Below are 23,346 nucleotides of genomic sequence, written 5' to 3'. Positions count from 1 at the left end.
AGAATTAGTGATTTCTGTGCAAGAATGGTTGAAATTATCCATGTAATAAAGCATTTCCTCCATAATTCTCCTTGGATTCATGATACTTCTTGAGATATCTCTTTGTCTTATAATTCTGTACTTTATACAACTTTCTCAACTACAGTGAAGTAAAAAGAGGATATGTATCAAACTGATGTTAGTACTCATGGTAAACAAATATAAAAACAGACATGCACATTTATTTCAACTATAGGCTGAAATAGAGTATGTGAAGATATTCACAGATTCTGAGTTCACATGACAGTTTGTAGCTATGACAATAGTAATGTGGCTAATAAACTTCCATATTGCTGCAGTAAGAAGTTTTTATATTTATAAAGGAAACAGACGATGATGGTGATGATTTTGTTAGGGAATAAGAATTCTTTAAATAAATTCAAGAGAATTTATTTAATTTCACCACTTAAGTTTATTTATAGATTTAAAGCTACTTAGTGGTGATGATGATCTCCCACTTTTTCTATCCATCAGTGTCAAGAACTGCACTGTTCAACAGGGTAGCCACTAAACACCTTGGACTATTTAAATTTGAATTTAAATTAATTAAAATTAAATAAGGTGAAAAATTATCTTCTGACCCTACCTTAGCTACAAGTGTTAAACAGCCACCTGCTGCCACCATATTGGACAGTGCAGATCTAGAACATTTCTAACACAGAACGCACTATTAGCAATGGACACATGGGCTCACATCGTTTTCAAAAAACGTCGATAAAATAAAGCATTATTCAACTTAATGCAATAGTGTGTGTTAAACAAAGGCCATTTATTTACTGTTGAGGAAGTTCTAGACATACAGAGATTCCTAGGAATCGGTCCCTAAGATAGACTCTGTCGGGGCCTTAGGCAGTAATGACCTTAGACTCAGGCAAGAAAAACCCTGCCCTGGCTCTGCATTTTAGAGGGCATCATCCTAGCTCTCCGCCCCAAGGGGCGAAAAATCTCCAGGGTCAAGGGATGTGGTCCCCAAGAGCCTGTGTTCCCTTTCTATTTCTAGACCTTGTCCAAGGAGCCCAGGACCCTGGAATTCACTGATCGAAAATTCCCAAGGCTACTTCAGGGCCTGAGCAGGCCTCTTCCCAGAACTGTTCTCTCAAGGGAGGACCTCACAACCAGTGTATGCACTCCTAGGCCTGAGGGGTTGCCAAGGGGTGGCTGTTTGAGGGTGTGCAGGGAGCTTGGCTGAGTGGGCTGGGGCATCGACACCTGTGTGGAAAGCCCCTCTTGTTCATCAATGGGGCTGGAACAGGAAGCAAAAGTGATGGAAGTATGTGTAGACTGAGGGCTGGGGTCTGGCTCTTTCCTCCTTGCCATGTATGGGGTGGAGCTCCAACGTAACTAAGAGCTCTGTGCACACGCCTGGCCTTCCAGGTCGTTATTAAGGTATATTTTTCAAGATAGGAGCACAGAATATATTTTATTTGTAAGCTTGATATATTCCTTGTAAATATTTAAACATAGGGTACTTGAACCCCGGTCTTGCAAATGTCAGGGCGGGGCTGACTGCCTTCCCTAGAATAATCCATTCAGCTGGGGTTTCTTGGCTGGTTTGCTCACAATTGCTCTAACTGGTTACATCTGAGGTATCTTTGGATGCCAGAGGGAAATTTCTTTTTCCAAAGGCTGCCGGTCCAGCGAGGCCCCGATGCATCCTTCGAAAGGGTTATAAGTGGAATTGCTGAAGGCCAGAAACGGCTTTGGAGGGTCCTCTTTCCGGGAGAGGAACCTGTTCCTAGCTCTCCTGTATTCGGGACAAATGAGACCAAGGTGTGCGAAGAAAAGGCTCGCGATCCCTGCGTGGGGAGAGAGGTGGGAAGGCGAGTCCTTTGAAGATAGTTGGTTTGGGGCACTACCTCTCTCCTTGCCTTTCTCCAAAGAAATTCAGCCCTGCTCTCCTCCCTCACCCCAAGCCTGGGACTGGGGCTCGCCGGGTGGTACGGGCGGCCCTCAGGGGCGCACAGGGAGCCTTTGTCTGGAGCGCGGCGAAGAAGGAGGAGGGGAGCGTGCCAGACAGTGGCCACTGTGGCTGGAGTTTGGGCTAGAACTTTCTTCCGCCCTCTCCACGAGTTACCGTACTCCCGCGGGCCCACAACTCCTGCCCGGAAGCCGGGCACGCGTGGGGTCGTGGACACGCGACGGGCAGCGCTGGCCTGGGAGCGCCAACCTCCTTCCCGGAGCCACGGGCGGCGGGCGCTGAGGGGATAGGAGACCACGAGGTGGAGGAGGAGGAGAAAAAGGAGGAAGAGAAAAAAGGGAAGGGAGGAGGGGAGGAAGGGGGGAGAAGGAGGAGGGAGGGGGGAGGAGGGGGAGGAGAAAGGGCGGGGGCGGCGGCAGGCGGGGAGGAGCCGCCGCGGGCAGTGGCCGGCGGAGGCGGAGGCGGAGGCGGAGGCGGTGCTCCCGCTCGGCCGTAGAGCGGCGCAGGGACCCGCGCGGCCGTGACCCGGCGGCCACCCAGAGGCCGAGCGCGGCCGCAGCGGACAAAGGAGCATGTTGGCGCGGAGGAGGGCGCGCCCTCTGGCCGCCACAATGCTTCGGGCGCCCCCGGGCCCGCGCTGCGCTCCCGTCCGCCCTGGCGCCGGGGCGGCCCGCTAGGCCAGTGCTCTGCCGCTCGGCCGGCAGGCCCCGACCCGCCGCCCAGCCCGCAGCATGGAGCCGCCCGAGCGCCTGCGGGGACGCGCGCCGCCACCTCTGTTGCTGCCGCTGGCTCTGCTCGCGCTGCTGGGAGGCGGCGGCGGGGCCGCGGCGCTGCCTCTGGGCTGCAAACACGACGGGCGGCCCCGAGGGGCCGGCAGGGCGGCGGGCGCCGCCGAGGGCAAGGTGGTGTGCAGCAGCCTGGAGCTCGCGCAGGTCCTGCCCCCGGACACGCTGCCCAACCGCACGGTCACCCTGTGAGTAGCCCGCGGGGCGCCGCTCTGCCCAAGCGCCCGGTCCCCTCCCTCCTTCCCTGCCGGCGCTCTCTGTCGTGCCGCTTCTCTCTCCGCGCGACTTGCAAAAGGGTCCCGCCGGCACCCCTGTGCCTTTGTGTGAATGAAGCTGCGGGCAGGGCTGGTGCTGGGCAAGGCCCGGGGGTCTCGGCCTGGGCGCGTTTCTGCGGCAGGCGAGCAGATGTGTCCCCGAACTGCCTCCGAGCTCCGCTAGTTTGCAAAGTAAAAGTTTTCGGGTTCCCCGCGCGGTCCGGGCGCGGCGCTTTTGAGCTGCGTGGTGCCACGTGAGGATGCAAGTAAACAGGTAGTCCGCAGAGTTAAAGCTCATTCATCTAGTGCGTGGGCTGCCGGAAAACACAGTGCTAGGTTAGATTCGCCAGTCCTTCAGCTTCTTCCAACTTAAGTTACTTGGACGCAAGTTTGCAGGATACTAAAGCAGCACGAGGACTTTGAACGCCCCGGTGTGTGACCCCCAAACCCCCAGACTGTTTCCTTCGCTTTTGCTATCTTAGTTTTACTACAGTTAAAGAGCACCTTTTGAAATAGAGTTGTTTTTAAGGGCCAGAAATATATTTCAGATGAAATCGTGCAACTCCAGCTCCGTTTTCTTGGGTGTGAGCGCTCATCTTTTTAAAAGCCGAGAACTTCGGATTTGCAAACTGTGGGTTTGCTGAGCCTTGCAACTCAAGGACTTGATTTTCAGATTGAGTTTCCACCTGGAAGGAAAAATTTTTGGTCTCGTTACTCAGTTTGTGTTACGATTCACGGTCCAGTTTTGCAAGAGTGGTTCTGCCAATTCTAGCTGAACCCGTGTCCCCAGTGACTCTTGATTTTATTTTCTGAACGACGAATTGGTTTGGGAAGGCTTGAAAGTGTTTCTAATGGGTATTTTGTCGAACTGAAATATGAGTCCCTCGGCGCCGTCTTCCTCTATGTTGTTGTTTTGGTTGGTTCCCTAAAAAAGAATCAAGGCTGCCACTATAAAAACATGAAGGCAAGGGAAGCAGCATGACCTGTGAAAGAACTTAAACTGCGGTTTTTAATTTAACCCCAAAATATGGTTTTTAATTTAACCCAAATTAACCCAAGCAGGATTTATGGGTAAGACAAGTACAAATTTCATTACCAGCACCTTTGTTCTTCATTGCCGTTTGTTTGAATTAGGAAAGATTTAACACAGGAAAATTGTGTGTTTCTGTTTATGGAGGCCCGAAAATGGTAAAAGAGTTTTTGTTTTGTTTGATTTCCTTTACCAACACTTGACCATTTGGTAGCGGCAGCAGCTGTATTTATTTCTTAGCCAGATTCTTTGAAGTGGATATTTTGGGTATGGGACCATAATTACAGTCTGGAGTCAAGTGGAGAAAACCTTTGCGTTGCCCAACTCCCTTGTTACTCTGAAGAAATTAGTCATCATACATTTGGGTTCTGGATCAGTGGCACTTAAGCTGATTCAAGTTTAGGTCGAGTTTTTCTGAACTGTCAGCAGTGGATTAAAGCAGCTACTTTAAATTGTTGATTTTGCGGGGGGAAAAAGTTGATATTACAGAAAATCACTTTTAAGCATATTATCAAACTATTTCACTGAATTTTTTTGAGCTGATTAAAATCTAAGTGCCTTTGAAATGCCATTTTAATACTTTTTTTCACCTGAAAGCTCTTTAGATAAAAGTAAAATTAATAAAATTTATTCAGTGAATGGGAAGAAATTATAATTTATTTAAGGATCATATAAAGTTGCTGTTCTGGATGAAGTTGGTTCAAGGTGTATCAGACCTGGTGGAGGGTCTTCTGGGCCAGTTTCCTCATTTTATTAGGGAATAAATCAGAGGGTCGCTGTGGCTAAGTGACTTGTCCAAGTTCCCATGGTGAACGCCTGGCAAGGGGTCCGTGTCCCAGATCCCTGCCCTGCAGTTCAGATGTTTTCTCATCATCACCCCTTGTCTTCATCTTCCTTCTTAGTTCAACACGGTTTTTTATTGAACTGAGGTCGTGGGCAGTGTGTTGAGGTTTGGACTAGGTGTTAGTTTCCTAGGACTATGGTAAATTACCACAAACTTGACAGCTTAAACAACAAATTTCTTCTCTTGCAGTGCTGGAGGTCAGAGGTCTGAAATCAAGGGTTTCAGCAGGGCCATGCTCCCTCCAAAGGCTCCGGGGGAGAATACTTGATTCTTTCAGCTTCTGACATTACTTGGCTTGTGGCAACCCAACTCCAATCTCTGCCTCTGTCTTCGCACGGCCTTCCCTTTGTGTGTCTCTCAAATACTCTTCTTTCTCTTCTAAGACACCAGTCATTAAATTTAGGGTCCACCGGAAGTCCAGGATGATCTCATCTAGAGATCTGTGACTTAGTTACATCTGCAAAGACCCTGTTTCCAAACAAGTTTACTTTCAGAGGTATAGGGCTGAGAACTTGGACCTATGGCTTTGGGAGACACTCACCTTTCGGTTCACTACAAAATATAGATTAAAAACATATTTCTTCTCCAGGAACTTACGGTATTTGGGGAGAGAGATTCATGAATAAGTCTCAGGACAGTATGGTAAACGGTCTAATATCAGGGTGCACAAGTAGGAAAAGGAACCCAGAAGAGGGCAACCGAGGCCCCTTTAGGGCATAGTGGGTGGGATGGAGGATCTGAGGATCCAGAGCCAATTTGAGAAGGATGAGAAAGATGATAGTGAAGGAAATGGTGAGGCAATGAGGGGATGGAAGGTGGGAGTCCCCAGCATGCCCACAGGTGTGGAGATGCTTGTGAAGCCATGCATTTGATATTGCTTGAAAGTCAAGGGCAAGTATCTAGTGCCTGGAGTGGTGGTGGTGGCGTTGGGGCGCGGTGGGGGGCAGGTCAAGGTCGGACAGGCTCTCTGGTGGGAGTTTTCATTTCTTAGGTGTGGCCAAGCATTTTCAGCTGAGCTGTGATGCAGGTGTTGCATGGAAAGTTGATAGGGGTTGAAAGGATGGCAAGGATTGAAGTTTTCTTTTTTCTTTCTTTAATAATGAAAAATAAGGCCTTTTCTACTTAGTGGATGAACTGGACTTCAATATATTGATAGCTTAAAGCTCAGATCTTTCAACTATCTTTTTTTTTTTTTTTGCGGTATGCGGGCCTCTCACTGCCGTGACCTCTCCGGTTGCGGAGCACAGGCTCCGGACGCGCAGGCCCAGCGGCCATGGGCCACGGGCCCAGCCTCTCCGCGGCACGCGGGATCCCCCGGACCGGGGCACGATCCCGCGTCCCCTGCATCGGCAGGCGGACTCCCAACCACTGCGCCACCAGGGAAGCCCTTAACTATCTTAGTGAACAACACATTTTCATAGCCATGTTTCTAGAGAGGTCTGGCAGAAATCCTCAGCTTGACCTGTTTTTTGTATCTCATGTAGCCTTTTGTATTAAAGGATTAAATTCCATTTATTATTCTTATACACACGTGGAATAAAAATTTAACTGCATTTAATGTTTTTGTTGGAAATCTGTTTACTTTATTCCTATGTTTTATATGAGATGCCCAATATTAAGTTTTAAAAATTCTGAGGACATCGGTGGTAGAAGGTTGTACAGATTTAGCCCTGCCTTTCCAACGGTGTTTTCCTCATGATGCTACATGGCGATTCTACTTCATCAAATGTTATGTTTGTTTGCTATCAGAAAACTGATAATTGGACGTCACCAGTGTATGCGGCTCAGTGCCAGGTACACAAAAAGAAGTGCTTGTATTGTTTGGAAACTTAAACCTAGTTGGAGAGAGAAGATTTGCACTAAAGCAAAGCAGATATCTCAGGAACAATCACAGAATGTCTGTAATTAAGTAATAAATCCTGTACTGCTGATTGTTTAAATGCTTTAGGAAGCCTGAAAAGAGGAGAGAGCAGTGGGGCTGTGGAGGCATTGGAAGAGTTTTTCATTTTCTTGGAGAAGTTACGACTTGAGCATGGCCCAAGGGGAGTGAAAGATGGGGTTTTGGGGGTGGGGGAGGGCATTCTGCAGTAACAGTGAGGGGTGGTGACGGACTGGCCCCACTGAAATGCAGAGAGGGTTTTTGGAACCATTGGTCTATCCATGGTATTTCAAGCACGGTTCTGACCAAGGTCAATTAGGGGAGAGTGTACAGATGGGAGGTGGAGGGGGCCCAGGCTGAAGCCTCCTGGAGCAGTGGAAGAGCCTGAGAAGGAAGGAGCCTCTGGTGAGGTAGGGGGAGCACCTGGGGAGTATCTGGTCATAGAAGCCAAGAGAAGCTCAGGTTTGAAGCCAGGAATTGGGGGCGCCCCAGTTGAGAGATGCTGAGAGATGAGGAACAGTAAGACCAAGCTGGATTTGACAGCCTGGCGCTTTGGTGCCCTCCGTGGATTAGAGGCTGCGGAAGGCAGGTTGGGGTGGATTGAAGGGAGAACAGGGTGAGGATGGTGGTGATAGCACCTCGATGAGGAAGAAGTTTGGTGTGAAGGAAAGAGAACGTTAGCGCCTGAGTATGGTTGGGAATAGTTGGGGAGAGGGCGAAATGCACGATGGAAGGTGAGATGGGATGGGAGCTGGAGTGCAGGTGGGAGGTTTGGTTTTTGATGCAGCAGGATGTCCCATCCTCACATGGTGAAAGGAGGGAGCGCAGGCAGAGAGGCAGGCAGGAGGCTGTGGGCAGGGCAGGTGGGATGAAGAGGGCTTTGCTGCCCCCTTGCTTTTATTTTCTTAAAGACCTAGAGGCAGGGTGAGGGAGGAGGGGTGAGTAGATGATGTGAAGAGGAAGGTGAAAGAGGAGTGAAGTGGTTCTTTTGGAAAGTGAGGGAGTGACCGTCCTGGGGATGGCAGAAATGTCACCGGAGTGGAGTTGTGTCCGTTTTGCCTTGTGATCCATTTCAAAGGGAGATGGTCAGTGCTGTTATTTCTCTCCAGCTGCATTCAGTTTAGAGATGAGGAGCGCTGGGATTAGCCAGGCTGCTGCTTTGCCAGGTGAGGGCAACAGAGGGAGAGAAGAAGCAGCAGGGTGATTTTTGTTGTTGCTGTTTTTGGCCACGCTGCGCGGCTCGCAGGATCCTAGTCTCGCGACCAGGGACCGAACCTGGGCCCTCGGCAGTGAAAGCACAGAGTCCTAACAACTGGACCGCCAGGGAATTCCCAAAGAGCAGGGTGATTTTAATGAACAGCCCCCCAAAGCTGTCGTGGCCTGAATTCTAGTGGGTCATGGGTAAGGTTTTTTTTTTTCCCCCCCCCGGTATGCGGGCCTCTCACTGTTGTGGCCTCTCCCGTTGCGGAGCACAGGCTCCGAACGCGCAGGCTCAGCGGCCGTGGCTCACGGGCCCAGCCGCTCCGCGGCATGTGGGATCTTCCCGGACTGGGGCACGAACCCGTGTCCCCTGCATTGGCAGGCGGACTCTCAACCACTGCGCCACCAGGGAAGCCCCCAATGGGTAAGGTTTTTAATCTTTGAATGCAAGGTCTCCTATACCTCTGTAGCTGTATTTCCCGATACGCAGCACAGCTTTTTCCCCCATGCACATTGATTGAGACACTGTTAATTTTGTAGGCTCAGTGCTGAGTGCTAGGTATTCAGGGATAAAATAAGACATGATTCTTTCATTCAAGGATCAGTCTTATACACAAATTCTCTGCTTAACCAAAGTGTGCATCTCATTGTCCCCTGAGCAGATTTGTATTTTGCTTCCTGTGTGCCTTGGCTAAGTCTGCCACTCTCTCCTGGTATCCCTTTTCTGGTAAATTGTGGGTCCTTCTCAATCCAGCTCATCTGCTATGAACTCTTCTTTCCCTCTTCCAGTGCTCTGATCCTTCCCTAGCGCTTCTTATCTGTGCTCTTCTGTCACTTTATAGATACTTGATGCTCTCATAATGCACAGGGCCTCAAAGGAAGGGCTCTGAGACCTCAGTGGGTGGGAACATAATTGTCTTTATTGATAAGCGTAATGCCAATAAAGATAGGACTGTATCTTGGGAGGTCAGGACAAGTAGAGGGATGTGAATTCAAATTTTTACCCTATTATGGCAAATGAGAACATTTATTTAGTTTAGGTCAGCATTTCACAGCTGTTGGATCCCCTATTCAAGAACGGGTCTAGTAAATCTATGGACAGTTACATTTGAACTGCATGTTCTTATGTGTATGATAAGCACACACGTTAGGCAGTGTGCTGGCAAGTTGCTCAGAAATATTGCAGAATTTTGGGCAGATTTAGGCATTTGGTCCATGAAAGCAAGTCTTAAGTTTTTCCAGTGTGATGAGAAGGTTTTGCATGACCCAGCCCCTGAATCCTGTTGCTTCTTGCCCGCTTGGAGTCCTCCGGCATCAGGAGTAGATGAGAGAAGTTGGTGGGTTTGGCAGTAAATCAGAAATAAAATGCCAGAAACAAAAGAAAACAGGAGGGTTTCCCTGGTGGCGCAGTGGTTGAGAATCTGCCTGCTAATGCAGGGGACGCGGGTTCGAGTCCTGGTCTGGGAGGATCCCACATGCCACGGAGCAACTAGGCCCGTGAGCCACAAGTACTGAGTCTGCGCGTCTGGAGCCTGTGCCCCGCAATAAGAGAGGCCGCGACAGTGAGAGGCCCACGCACCGCGATGAAGAGTGGCCCCCGCTTGCCACAACTAGAGAAAGCCCTCGCACGGAAACGAAGACCCAACACAGCAAAAAAAAAATAGATAAACTAATAAACTCCTACCCCCAACATCTAAAAAAAAAAAAAAGAAAGTAAACAGGAACTTTCAGAGGTCCTTGCCCCAATCCGGTTACAACTTCTATTCCCAGGAGCCTGTAAAGATGGCTTTTAAAAATAGGCAAAAAAACACAAAAAACAAAAACAAAACCCAGAGTAAAAATTCTTGAAAGTAAGTCAGAAAATGACAGGTGAAGTTTCTTATAGTAGTACTCAGTGACTTTTTTTTCCCATTTAGCTGCTTCTCTGAAAGCATTTGTTTTCTGTATTGTCTGTATTCCTGTGGAGGAATCTTTAAGTCCAGAGACCATAACTAGTTTATTGTTGTGTCAACAGTTTTATCATAAACAGACAAAAATTAGGATACAAAATTCTTTAAATTTTAGTAATTTATTAAGTCAGTTTTTGCAAAAATTAGGAAGCTGTAGATGCAGACTTGCTCAATGAGTTTTAAATTGTGGCCTGACTAAATTTATTCTCATATCATTTTATGCTTTATGCACGGTTTAGCTTGCACTTATGTTCAAGTGCAGACAGTTTTAGTCTGAAGAGGGGGTTTTAAAGTAAGTAGTCTCGCCCAAGCTGTTTTTCTTTCCCCCACCACTAATCTTTTAAGAAATTTTGCCTGTGTAGTGAGGGAATCTACTGCGTGTTGGATGGGGTGGGACAGAGCTGTAGCTGGTGCCTCACAGAAGGGACACGTTTCTCCTGGCCACTTGTAGTGCCATGCTGAGCACATTGCAGATATTAGGCTTTTCACTCAGGGAAACATTTCTTGTCCTCAGATCCCTCCAGTTCAGGACCTGAAGGGAGCAAATGGAAGGGATTGGTATAAGAATTATCCAGGACTACCCCCTCCCCACTTCATAATCCCACCCTACTTCCCCCAACACCCTGGTCTTCTTTTTCCTCTTTGTCTGCAGGCCTGGACTTAAATTGTTTTCCTATATACAACAGGGACCTTCCAAAGACCAGAGCTGACTTTTGGTAATCACTCTTCTCTAGTGGCTGTCTTTATAATTCCTCCACTAGTTTTTAAAAGTGCTTGCTTTTGCATTCATTCAACAGATACCCACTGCCTACTCTGCTCGTGGTCAGCTTGATTTAGGCGAGCCTGTGTGACTTTTTTTTTTTTTTTTGCGGTATGCGGGCCCCTCACTGTTGTGGCCTCTCCCGTCGTGGAGCACAGGCTCTGGACGCGCAGGCTCAGCGGCCGTGGCTCACGGGCCCAGCCGCTCCGTGGCACGTGGGATCCTCCCGGACTGGGGCGCGAACCCGTGTCCCCTGCATCGGCAGGTGGACTCCCAACCACTGCGCCACCAGGGAAGCCCCTGTGTGACTTTTTTTTTGGCCATCAGACCAGTTTTATCCTAGTCTTGTGTGCTTGTATCCCATCCTGGAACTCCACCTCTGGCCTTCCAGATGCGCAGTATCTGTCACACTTCTCCTGGATCTGGCTCTTTTTGATGTGATTTAACCTGCATCTTCTTCCATTGCCACACTCTGCTAAGAGAGCTGGAGATAGCAGGGGGGTAACTGGTGGACTTTCGGGAATTATTTTACGCAGTAGGGTTTGTAAAGGGAAATCTGCAAGACTGGTTTTAGGAACAGCCTCGCTAAAGGGACTGATAGACCTTTTTGGTCAGTGACCACCTTTGCTTTCCCGTCACATCTGTCTGCCGGGCACAAAGCCTTTCCCCAACCTAGTAGGTCTCAGATCTCCGGTAGCGCATAATCACTTCCATTATTTACAGCAGTTCTTTCCAAGCATTTTCATGTCATGACACACACACACAGTGATTATGTTTGTGTGGAGGGTGCTCCAGGCCAGAGTCCCACTGCCCCAGGCCCTGCATCCCAGCCCCAGGTGGTCCAGTGGGGTGGGGCAGAGACGTTTATCTCCACCTCCCCCAAACCTGGCTGCTGAGCTTGCTGTTGAGATTTTCCACCTTGTGTTGAATCACCTGGGAACATTAAAAGTTCAGATGCCTGGGCCACCGATCTCGTGATCTGATTTGACTGGTCCAGGATGGGACCTGGAAGTTGGTATGTTTCATGGCTCTGCAGGTGATTCTGTTGTCACCTGGGCTGAGAACCTGTTTTCTAGCAGCACAGCGACCTGAAGGAGTAACTGTCTTCACCAGCTGCCATCTGCTGCAACAAAAGAAGGCAGAAGAAGGAGCAGAGGAACAGATTGAGGAACACGGTCTCAAGAGGGGGGCAGGGAGGGAGGGGACTGTTCCCAGGTGGAGCAAGGATGGGTGAAAATCAAGAGACATTTTTAGGACAGAGCTGAGAGCTTTAGGGTGGGGCCTTATTCGTAAGAGAGAAGAAAAATGACTTTGTAAAGTGGCAAGTGATGTGCTGAAGTTGGGTTTAATACCAAGTCATAGGGTTAAGGACAATCAAGGTTTGGAGATGTGTTGTGGTACTAAAGGAATGAACTGAGAAAGTCTAAGGGCAGCAAGCGTTTGTCCAAACCAGTATCTGAGGGCCTGATACTCAGATGGAATAGGCAACGAAACACATATGGCCCCTGCCTCCATCTACCTTAAATCCTTTATTTTATATTAAATTTAAAATAGAGATTTATTTCCAGTAATAATTCATTACTAATATAAAATAATAAAATAGTATAGGGAAACTATGAGAGCCCCAATTCCCCAAATATCTGCCTGCTCTGGGATTTTGTTTTTTAGTCTTTACTAGTTTGATACGTTAAAAAAAAATGCTTATTTTAATTTACATTCTGATTATAAGTGAAGTTTAATATAGTTTGACATGTCTACAAAAGGGTCATTTGTATTTGGCCGCCTTCTCTGTACAGTTTTAGTTTCTAGCAGCTTTTTCCCTCCCCAGTTGACACATTTTGTTTAAGCATCCACTCCTCATCTGATAATACATTTCTTTCATTATTTTCTTACTGCTTTGGCTGGGACTAAGGAGGCAGGACTGTGGGCATCTCTGTCGTATTCTTGACTTGAGAACGGACAGGCATGTTGGGCAGACGAGGACAAGAGATTTCCTCTAGCAGGGCACATAACTTTGTTGCTAGGCTAAATCCACTCATATAACAGGCAGGCATTTGCTAGTTGCTTTTAGCTCTTTATCAATTTGCATGACTGACATTCTTGGTTCTTTAAGTAAAATAAAAAATACCTTTTGTCCTTTTTTCTTCCCATATTTTGCCTTGTTAAGTTTAAATTTACATGTTTTTTTTTTTTTTTGCGGTACGCGGGCCTCTCACTGTTGTGGCCTCTCCCGTTGCGGAGCACAGGCTCCGGACGTGCAGGCTCAGCAGCCATGGCTCACGGCCCAGCCGCTCCGCGGCATGTGGGATCCTCCCGGACCGGGGCACGAACCCGTGTCCCCTGCATCGGCAGGCGGACTCTCAACCACTGCGCCACCAGGGAAGCCCTAAATTTACATGTTTGAACTGTGCATATTTGAAATCTTTTGTTCCTGAGAAATCAGGATGGGGGAGGGGGAAGGGCAAATCTGTGGAATATAATCCTATACAAAGAAGGCTAAATTGTCCATCACCCTCACTACCTACTTCTTAGGATATTTTTATTAAATTCTTCTGGATGACAGTGGCGTGAACATGAAGAAAATCTTTTGGCAGGATTGCTAGCCCTACATGTAAAAGTGGTGCTTTCACCTAGTCAAGAATTGTACACAAGTCCCCTCTTATCCCTAGTTTCAGTTGCTCATGGTTAACCATGGTCCGAAAATATAAATGGAAAATTCCAGAAATAATTCATAAGTTTTAAATTGTGCCCCATTCTGACTAGCATGATGAAACCTCGCTCTGTCCTGCCTGGGATGTGAATCATCCCTTTGTCCAGCGTACCCGCCTGTTAGTCACTTAGCAGCCGTCTGGGTCATCTATCAGACCGACGGTCCTGGTATCTCAGTGCTTGTGTTCAAGTCACCCTTATTTTACTTCATAATGATCCCCTAAGTGTAGGAGTAGTGATGCTGGCAATTCAGATGTGCCAAAGAGAAACTGTAAAATGCTTCCTTTAAGTGAAAAGGTGAAAGTTTTAGACTTAACAAGGGAAGAAAAAGAAATCATATACTGAGGTTGCTAAGATCTACAGTAAGAACAAATCCTTTAACCATGAAATAGTGAAGGAAAAAGAATTTGTTAATTTTGCTGTTGCATTTCAGACTGCAAAAGTTATATGGCCACAGTGCTTGATAAGTGCTTGGTTAAGATTGATAAGACATTACATTTGTACAATGAGAGATTCTGAGAGAGACTACCTCCATAGAATTTTATTACAGTATATTGTTATAACTGTTCTAGTTTATTGTTGATGATCTCTTACTGTGCCTGATTTATAAATTAAACTTTATCAGAGATATGTATGTATAGGAAAAAATCATAGTACAGCATATAAAGGGTTCAGTACTACCCAAAGTTTCAGGCATCTACTGGGGGTCTTGGAACATATCCCCTGCAGATAGGGAGGGACTACCGTACTTGCAGACCAAAATGTTTCCCCAGAAGAGGAATAAGCATGTCCCCAACCCACGCTGTGGGGAAATAAAGGATCCCTGGGGTAACCTGAGCTCCTCCAGCCTTACCCCCAGCCCTCTCCCCTGCATCCCCCCAGCACAGGACATAATGCATAGTATGTGATTGTGAGTTAAATTCGTTCCCTATATGAAGACATTTCTGAATTAAAATAGTTCCAGGTATGTGACCTAGCTTCCCCTAGAATGTCAGTTCCATCGAGGTCAGCGAGACTGTTTTGCTCCTTCCTGCAACTGTAGCACCTAGAATAGTGGTAGGCTTTTAATTGGCATTTCTGTGATGGCCTCATGTTGTGAGCCAGGTAGAAAGCAGGTTGTAAATTGTGTTGAGGATGACACTTCAGTCTAAACCCTCCTGAGATTTAAATGAAGGAAACTTAAAGCAGGCTTTGGAGATGTAACTGTAATACAGATTCTGTAATGCAGTTGTTAAACTTTTCTTTCTTTAAGACTGCTTGAATCTAAGTCTAATTAAATTGATTCATTTCCCATCAAGATAAGACTTAAAAGCAATTCTTTGTTTTAAGTGCAATTCTTCCCAACTCTCTTCTCATGAAAAGGCAAAGAGAAATTGACTAGGGGTGTATTCATCTCTAGTACTGTGTTTTAAGACAGATGGGCTTTCTATTAGATTATTTTAACCTTTGATTTGTTTGTTTTAAACAAGACCAAGTGTGATCTCTCCCTTTCTAGCGAAGATTTGATGAGAATCCTAAGTCTTTCGGATACCATGTGACTTGCAGTCCACCCTGGCAATCAGTACTAGGCTGACTCCTCCGTTCCTTGTGACCGCATCCTACCTCTCGTTTGCTTGCATTGCTGCAGGTGTCATACTGTTTGGAATGATTTATTTACAGTTCCCGCTCTCTTACCAGATTGTGAACTCTTTTTTTTTAAAAATTGAAGTATAATTGATTTAGTTTCAGATATACAACATAGTGATTCAATATTTTTATAACTTTAAATGGAGTATAATCTGTAACAAAATAGTGTCTATATTTCTCTGTGCTGTACAATCTATCTTTGTTGCTTATTTAATACATTGTAGTTTGTATCTCTTAATCCCATTCCCCTGTATTGCCCCTCTCCCCATTCCTTCTCCCCATTGGTAACCACTAGTTTGTTCTCTGTATCTGAAAGTCTGTTTTTGTTTTGTTATATCCATCCCTTTGTTTTATTTTTTAGATTCCACATATAAGTGGTAACATAGAGTATTTGTCTTTCTCTGACTTATTTCTCTTAGCGTAGTACTCTGTAGGTCCATCCACATTGTTGCAAAGGGCAGAATTCCATTCTTTTTTATGGCTTAGTAATGTTCCATTGTATACATATACCACGTTTTCTTTATCCATTCAACTGTCAGTGGACACTTAGGTTGCTTCCATATCTCTGCAATTGTAAATAATGCTGCTGTGAACATTAGGGTGCAAATTAGCGTTTTCATTTTCTTCAGACGTATACTCAGCGGTGGAATTTCTGGATCATATGGTAGTTCTGTTCTTCATTTTTTGAGGAACCTCCATGTTGTTTTCCATAGTGGCCGCACCAGATTGTGAACTCTTGATGGTGATGTTTATCTCTGTATTCTCAGTGTCTATCACATAAACACGCAGTGAGTCTTTGTATAAAGAAGTATCATTTTCCCCAGTATTTTTTTCCTCAGGTAGGATTAGGGGAAGAATCTTACATTATTTTTAATACAAGGTGATGAATCTATCGTAGATAAGCTCGAGAGTCTTCAAAGCGGAATACCCTACCTACAAGGTCAAGGCTTAAACTCCCACTCTGCCTTCGATAGTGAAAAGTGCTTCTCTTTTGCTCAGATTATTTCATTTTCTTCCTCCCCTTTTCTTGATCTGTTTCCCTCCTACTTCTTGAGAAACTATCACTTATCTTTTCAGCTTCTCTCCTAGTTTGTGATGTTTCTCCTTGGCATACATAGCCTCTGTTTAAAAAAAAAAACCCCCAAACAAACAAAAAACTCCCCTCCCCCAAACCACCCTTGTAGCAGCACCATGTTGGAGTAGTTACTCTTCTTCCTTCACAATTAACCTTCTTGAAAGGGAGGCATGAATCCATCCCTGCAGTACCTTACCTTTTATTAGTTTCAGTCCATTGTTGTCTAGTTTCTGCACTGTGCCTTGCCTGGAATCTGCTTAGATTCAAAGATCTTTCATTCCTCCACTGCGTGTGTATAGTCTTCTTCTGGTCACCACATCTGTTACCATGATCACTTAATTATTGAATTTCAGCAATTTGACATGGTTTGGGCTCAGAAGCTCCTATGGGGAAATGGCTAGCTTGGTTGCATGGTTTCCTGCCAAGATGGGCCACAAAGAGCAGTACCTCCTTAGGGGATGGTGTGCTTTTGAAGGCAAAGCCCTAGGGAGTGGGTGCCATCTACTCTGAACCATGATAAGTAGAGATTGTCTACTTGAGATTATGGCCTACTTAGAGAACCCTAGTTAACTGTCTGCTATGACTTGATTTTTCAGGGCTCCTTGCTGGAAGAAAAAAAAAGTGTCTTCGAGTTCTTCCCTCAGGGATAAAGTTGAAAAACTTGCCCATCAGTTTAGCTAGAACAGCTTAGCAACCACAGACTGGGGTCATGATGTAAGAACTTTGTCAGACTTTCCCTTTTTAAGCTTTGTTAGTCTTTCCATCATTTTTCATTTTAGTGTTTATAGAACTTTAAACATTGGAGATGTCCTGTTACCGCATGGAGCAGAGATGAGGGGGGATTATGGAGACCTCCTATACTAAGTCTGAGCACGTCCAGAGTGAGAGTAGATGGTGACAGCTTGTAAATGGAAAGTGTTTATTTTTCTGTTGGGAGGTTGATAGTAAAGCCAATGTGAAGATCCTTCTCATTGTTCTTTCAAGAGTGTGGGATTGGGCTTCCCTGGTGGCGCAGTGGTTGAGAGTCTGCCTGCCGATGCAGGGGACACAGGTTCGTGCCCCGGTCCGGGAAGATCCTACATGCCGCGGAGCGGCTGGGCCCTTGAGCCATGGCCGCTGAGCCTGTGCATCCGGAGCCTGTGCTCCGTAACGGGAGAGGCCGCAACAGCGAGAGGCCCGCGTACTGCAAAAAAAAAAAAAAAAAGAGTGTGGGATTTCAGGAAACTTCTTAGCTTTCTGTTGAAATTAAAATTGGTAGACCTGCTGTTTCTATTTCTACTTCTGTTGAAACCTTAAAGCATCCATGATTGAGTTAGCTAATGTAGGTGGTTAAAAACTTCTAATGCTAGTTCGACTTTCTCCCAAATCCGGTTTGGTAATTATCTTAAACTACTGTAAGTAGTGCAAACTAAGGTGTCTAAAGCGCCTTGGCCTCCAGAACTTTATGTAGTTGACCCTTGAACAACATGGATTTGAACTGTGTGCTTACACTTATATGAGTGGAAGTTTTTCAGGTGTCCAGTACTATATAGTACTGCACTATCTGAGGTGGGTTGAATCCGTAGTTATGGAGGAACCGTGTATAGTGAGAGCTGACTATAGGTTATTATTCAGATTTTCCACTGAGTGGAGGGTTGCTGCCCTCACCTCCATGTTTTTCAAGGGTCCACTATGTGTCAGTGCCCTGAGCTGATTTACAAGTTCTAATGACTGCCAACATTGCGATGTTTATCGTGTGTCGTGTACTGTGCCACGTGCCCCACATACACATCCCAGCTGGTAAAACAATCTCATAAGGTTGGCATTGTGCCTATTTTTTCAGGTGTGCCAACTGAGCGTGGACAGGTAAATTGATCTTCTCAAGTTACACACCTTTTCGGCTTCTGGCCTAGGACTGTGGCCTTTAGGCCTGTAATTGTCACTATTGTTCTGTTCATAAAAGTCACAGACAACCTAAATGCTCATGTTGGCAGTAGGGTTTGAGAATAAGCGTTAGTAGAACAAAAGATATGCGGGAACTTGTTTACTTTGAACTATTGCCTTAGAGCTGGCTGACTGATGGGAAAACAAAGTAACTAGTACTTACTGTGTCCTAGTAACTGAAGGAAAGAAATTTAACATCTCATTTGCTATCATCAGGAGGCTGCGGGAATGATCAGAGCGTCCTACTTAGGACTGCAGTGTAGTATTATTGATTATTAAATAGTCCTCTTACCTGCATTCTTGAGATTGAAAATTTTATCCTGGTGTAATAAATGACCTATCTCAAATATAGCTGCCCTATTAAGATGAAAGGAATACTCACATCATAGCGGGTAGTTGCATTTTTGGTGGGTCTCCGTGGGAAGTGAAAAGAATGCATAACACTCTTTTTTTAGGGAACGCTCACAACTACCTGTCACAGTTATGCCTGGGTAAGCAGGGAACTGGCACGCCTATCCCGTATTTGATAAAGATGACCAGAAAGCAGGATACAGAGGAAATAGCAACGAGACTGAATGGATACGGGGCCTTATGTTAGCTTTGCTACCAAGTAGAATGGTGACCCTTAGCACATCATAATTTTTTGGCTCTCACTTTCCTGAAGAGGAAAATGAGGTTTTGAACGAGATTATCTTTAAGGCTCTTTAACTGCTGAAATTCAAGATTACTGTGATATTTAAAAAAAATCCACAGAGTTCATGTGCATATTGAATGAAGCTCAAATTATGTCTTAGAAGGAATTCATTTCATTATAATAGTAACCGAGTGCAGGGATGTTTTCTTGGCCGCATGCCTTTTCTCACCGCTCTAGGCTGATTGCCCCTCACTCACTGAGTGAGACCTGCCCTTGTTCCCTGGGGCTGATCCCAATATTGGGACCTTGTGCTTCCATCCTATTAACTGTTTTTTTTTTTTTTTTTTAATTTTTTTTTGTCCCTGAGTTCCTGAGTTAGATCTGAACCCTTGATGAGCGCAAGCACTGAACTGTGGTTGTCTCTTTGCAGATCCCCGTTCTTTCCTGTTATAGGAATATAGATTATAAAACCTCAGTTCAGTGAGTCCACCAGCCTGCTCATCTGAGTTTCTGAGTATCAAAGGAATGTACAAGTTGTCCATAAAGTTCAGAAACGTATACTTTTTTTTTAGCAAAGTGAAGATGCCTTTTTTGACTTTATACACACAGACACGCATGTATTTTTCCTTTATTTTCGGACTGTATGGATGTCCTACAGGTTCTGTATCACATGGTTATTTCTTTTGCCTGCATGTCCCCCCCCCCTCCACCGCCTTACTGCTTTGCCCGTATTACCACATGTTTATTACGCATCTTTTGACGCCAGTGTTCTGGCTGATTCTCTTTCACAGCACTTCCTTGTTGACTCTGTACACAGAACTCACTCTCAGTGGGCAGGTCAGTTCCTGGTCACGATCCCCCCACCAGTTATAAAAAGTACACTGAGGTCATAATTGTCTATGATAGAGTTTCTGCAATAGAACCAGTATGGCAAGTAGATTTCTTGAATGACAGCACCTGTGAATTGGGAGCAGCCATTAGGAGTGTTGCCTGAGCTTATCAGGAAAGTGCCAGGACTGACTCCTGATCTGGCATGGGACAGGGATGTGGTGGCACACGTGCCCTTATTTGCCAACGGCCCTGGAAGCCTAAAAAACTCTGTTAATGACGGGATTAATTGTTTGGTTTTATAATCTTAGGGTCATATGGCTTTTTGTACATATCAGGGTTCTTCCCTGTTTGATATAGTTTCAAAAGCTACCTTAAAAGCGTGGCTCTAAATTTACAAAGGTCTCAGGAGATTTCTTACCAATAGAATTATTTAGACTCTATGCTTAGTAGTAAGCACTGTCCTTGTCAGAAATGATGATTTCACGCCTTGGTAATAGTTTCCAAAATGTGCTCTCTGAGTATATTCTAATAGAGACTGGCACCTGGCATTTGGACCAGCTGCCTAAGAATTTTTGGAAGATTGTATTGGAAAATGCTGGTTCCCATGTATTAAGAACCTCCTACAAATTAGGAAGAAAAGACCAATGATCCATTAGAAACATGGGCCAATAATAATAGGTAATGTTTGCTGGGTGTGCCAGATCTTGTCGTAAGTGTTTGAAGGGTTGTGTTGTATTAGTTAATTCTCATACTTCCTTAATGAGGTCATTATTATTATGATCCCTCTTTTGTGCCTGAGCAAGTGGGGCATAGAAGCTCATTAATTTCCCCAGGGTCACCCAGGCAGTATGTGGTGGAACCAGGCTTTGAGCTGAGGCAGTCTGACTTGAGAGCTCATACTTAAAATTAGTGTGTTATAATGGTCAAAGGACAGTTCCAGACCTTCACAGGAAGGGAACACAAATTTACAATGGGAAGTGGAAATTAAAATTACGAGGTACCACTTTTCACCACTCAGATTCAAGCGTGACCCTGGCAAGAATACTTCCCACGTAATGTGTGTAGTCACATCCCTCCTTCCCTCCACCTCATTCATTAATTTAGGGCCTCATTCATTAATTTAGGAGCATCCCCACTATTGGTACCCAGGTTCTCTGCAGCTAGCGTCCACCCTGAGCAGAGGACCCGCTGACTCCGTGCCTGGGCTTCTGACTGCAGAACTGTGTGCCACTAAGTAGGTGTTGATTTAAAGCAGTCTGTGGTAATTTGTTATGCAGCAAAAGAAAACTAATACAGAGAAGTTATCTCTGTTTAAAAGGATTTTCCCCTCCCTGTCTGCCCTTTGAATTCATTTTTTTTAACAACAAAGATCAGAAATGTTTCCCTTAATCATTCTGTACTTCAGCAACATTTAAACTCTGTATTCTCTTTGAATCATCATATATCCTTCTTGTAGCACTTCACACTGAGATTCATGTGTCATATTAGTCTGAGGTTTATTTTTGTGTCCTTTAATTAATGATGCTCCCAGCACACAGTAGATGTTCAAATGTACTCTCAGTGCATAGTAGGTTCATCGTGAATTTCAGATTAAAAATCAGACTTGAAATCCTAGAAAAAACTCATTCTGGTCCCAGGAGAAAGCTCTTTATTTGATTAAAATGCCAAATAAACTTGCTTTTATCATATTCATAAATACTAAGTGCCCAGTGTTCTTTATGATGTTACAGACACCTTGAAAAATGGGCTCCCTTTTCTTATTGAGCTGATGTGTTCCTAAGATAAAATGAAGTGTTATTTAATAAACAGTTTTTCATTTTTAGGCATTTTGGAAAGAATAGCTAGTATGGCATAAAAAACCTTTTAGTTTTTATTAATTAACCAAATGCTATTTGATTACATGCGAACTTATGGCTTAATGAGAAAGCAGAAAAATAGATGATGTCCTTTTTAGTTATAAAACTACTGAATAAAGACTCTGAAATAATTATAGGAAAAAACAAGCCTTAAAATAATGTTAGGTCTTTGATAGAAATGCCTTTCAATAACTTGAAAGGTTATTTAATGAACCATTTGAGTCGTTAAGGGTGACCATATGTCCAGGTTGACACCTGTTGTCTTGGTGTAGTTATTAATGCGAATGTAAACATCAGGTGTCTGGTGATAAGTTATATTGTGACCCTATAATAGTATGTTAGCTGGTGATACCTTTGACTTGCTGTCTACTTTTAAAAAATTGTTCACCTTGCAGAGTTTGAAGGTGACAGTACTATTGCTTACAGCTTCACGAAGGCAGGCTTAGTCTACTGAACTCTCCCCCACTTCAACAAATCCATGCATCACTGGGTAGAGCAAGTAAGAGCTTTAAAATTTGCTCAGGTGAGTTTTGTTGTTTAATAGTCACCAGGCCAGGGAACAGAACCACAACTTCCTGCCAGCAGGCCCCCATCCAACTCCCTTGTTTTGCCTTTGGCGGTTGGATGCTGGACCAGGATGGCTGTGGCACTGGCAAATGGGTGTGCTTAGCGACACCTGATTGTTTTACAGGGAACCTGGAGCTTTACGTTTGGTTGACATATGAAGCATTGCTTTAACAGGTACCCTTGTGATTAAAAATCATCATTCTGGGGCTTCCCTGGTGGTGCAGTGGTTGGGAGTCTGCCTGCCGATACGGGGGACACGGGTTCGTGCCCCGGTCCGGGAGGATCCCACATGCCGCGGAGTAGCTGGGCGCGTGAGCCATGGCCGCTGAGCCTGCGTGTCCGGAGCCGTGCTCCGCAGCGGGAGAGGCCACAACGGTGAGAGGCCCACGTACAGCGAAAAAAAAAAAAAAAAAAAATCATCATTCTGTTAAGTGAAAGGTGGTTGAGATTTTTCTCTGGGTTTTGGCAACTTCGTAAAGGGAAAGGCTAGCTCCCTGTGTGACGGCACGGGATTGGCTAGGCAGCAAGCCTGACCCCAGGCATTCAGCATCTGGAGAGGATGCAGGAGAGGAAGGAGCCCTCCACTCTTAGGAAGTGACTCTTTTACAACCCCGTCAGTGGATATGCATTGAACCACGCTTGTTTACTTTTTCTCATTTCCTCCCAAAATTCTGTTGAAAATGACAGAAGTAGTATAAAAATATGAGCAAACCCATAACTAATGGGGCTGAAAACTGAGAAAGGTGCCGCAGTGCTCCAGAAGCTCTGAGGACGCTATGGAATAAATAAAACAGATGGGATCAGATTGATGGCGAAACTGCACAGTGAAGGTACTTACAACCCAAAAGAGACAAAAGCAGGAATAACTAGACAAATGAATATTCTTAACAGGATCTTGGAAGATTCCCAAGAATTGAAACTCGAGGGAGTGGCAGCAGAAGTGGGTGAGCAGAGTGCTCTGCCAGGAATTCATAGCCCTGAAACAGCTGCTCCAGCTCTGCTCTCATTGAGTTTGACTCAGAGGGCTTGATGGTAGGGTTTGCCTCTGCAACAAAGCCCTTTAGCTGAGTTTTAAATAAGCTGGGAGATTTGACAAGGCAGAATACCAATGGGTGACTGTAGCTGGAAGTTGAAGTTTACGTCGGGGACCTCAGGTTTCTTTTGTTCCTTCCAAGGATATGAGGCTTCTGTGCCTTGAAATAAAGGCATTTTGCTCACCTCCCTTTCCTACCCATTCCCCATTCTTTTCAAGTACGCTCAAGAAACCCTGTGCAGCGAGGAATACACATCAGCCCAGACCCCCATTTGTAAAGATGAGCAAGCAACCGCGTGTCATCAGGCATGTGATCAACAGCATGATTAAGGAAAAGTTAATAAAGGAAACTTCTAATTCCTAGTCTCAGATCCAGGAGAAGGGCAATCTATAAAGCAGGAGTTGGTGTGGGAAAGGAGCTGTTGAGAAAAGGA

At 45.3% G+C, this 23,346-nt stretch overlaps 1 protein-coding gene across 3 annotated transcripts in view; it reads left to right on the top strand.

The window, feature by feature from the left end:
* The first annotated feature begins 2,420 nt into the window (after window positions 1-2,420).
* Window positions 2,421-23,346, top strand: part of ADGRA3 (adhesion G protein-coupled receptor A3) — a 120,708-nt gene continuing 99,782 nt past the window's right edge. The window contains exon 1 of one of the 3 annotated variants that reach the window (XM_089911716.1): window positions 2,421-2,930. In XM_089911716.1, coding sequence (XP_089767842.1) covers window positions 2,689-2,930 — 242 coding nt within the window. In that variant the 5' untranslated portion in view covers window positions 2,421-2,688. The remainder of the gene's footprint in view (window positions 2,931-23,346) is intronic. The other 2 variants (XM_089911715.1, XM_022566699.2) reach the window with 2 other exon arrangements.

The sequence above is a fragment of the Delphinapterus leucas genome, chromosome 5, assembly GCF_059928025.1.
Source record: "Delphinapterus leucas isolate spDelLeu-1000000601 "Yukka" chromosome 5, BTC_Dleu_Yukka2, whole genome shotgun sequence".
Lineage (NCBI taxonomy): Eukaryota > Metazoa > Chordata > Mammalia > Artiodactyla > Monodontidae > Delphinapterus > Delphinapterus leucas.
The sequence above is the reverse complement of the archived record's forward strand: the minus strand, read 5'-3'. Positions and strand labels throughout refer to the sequence as shown.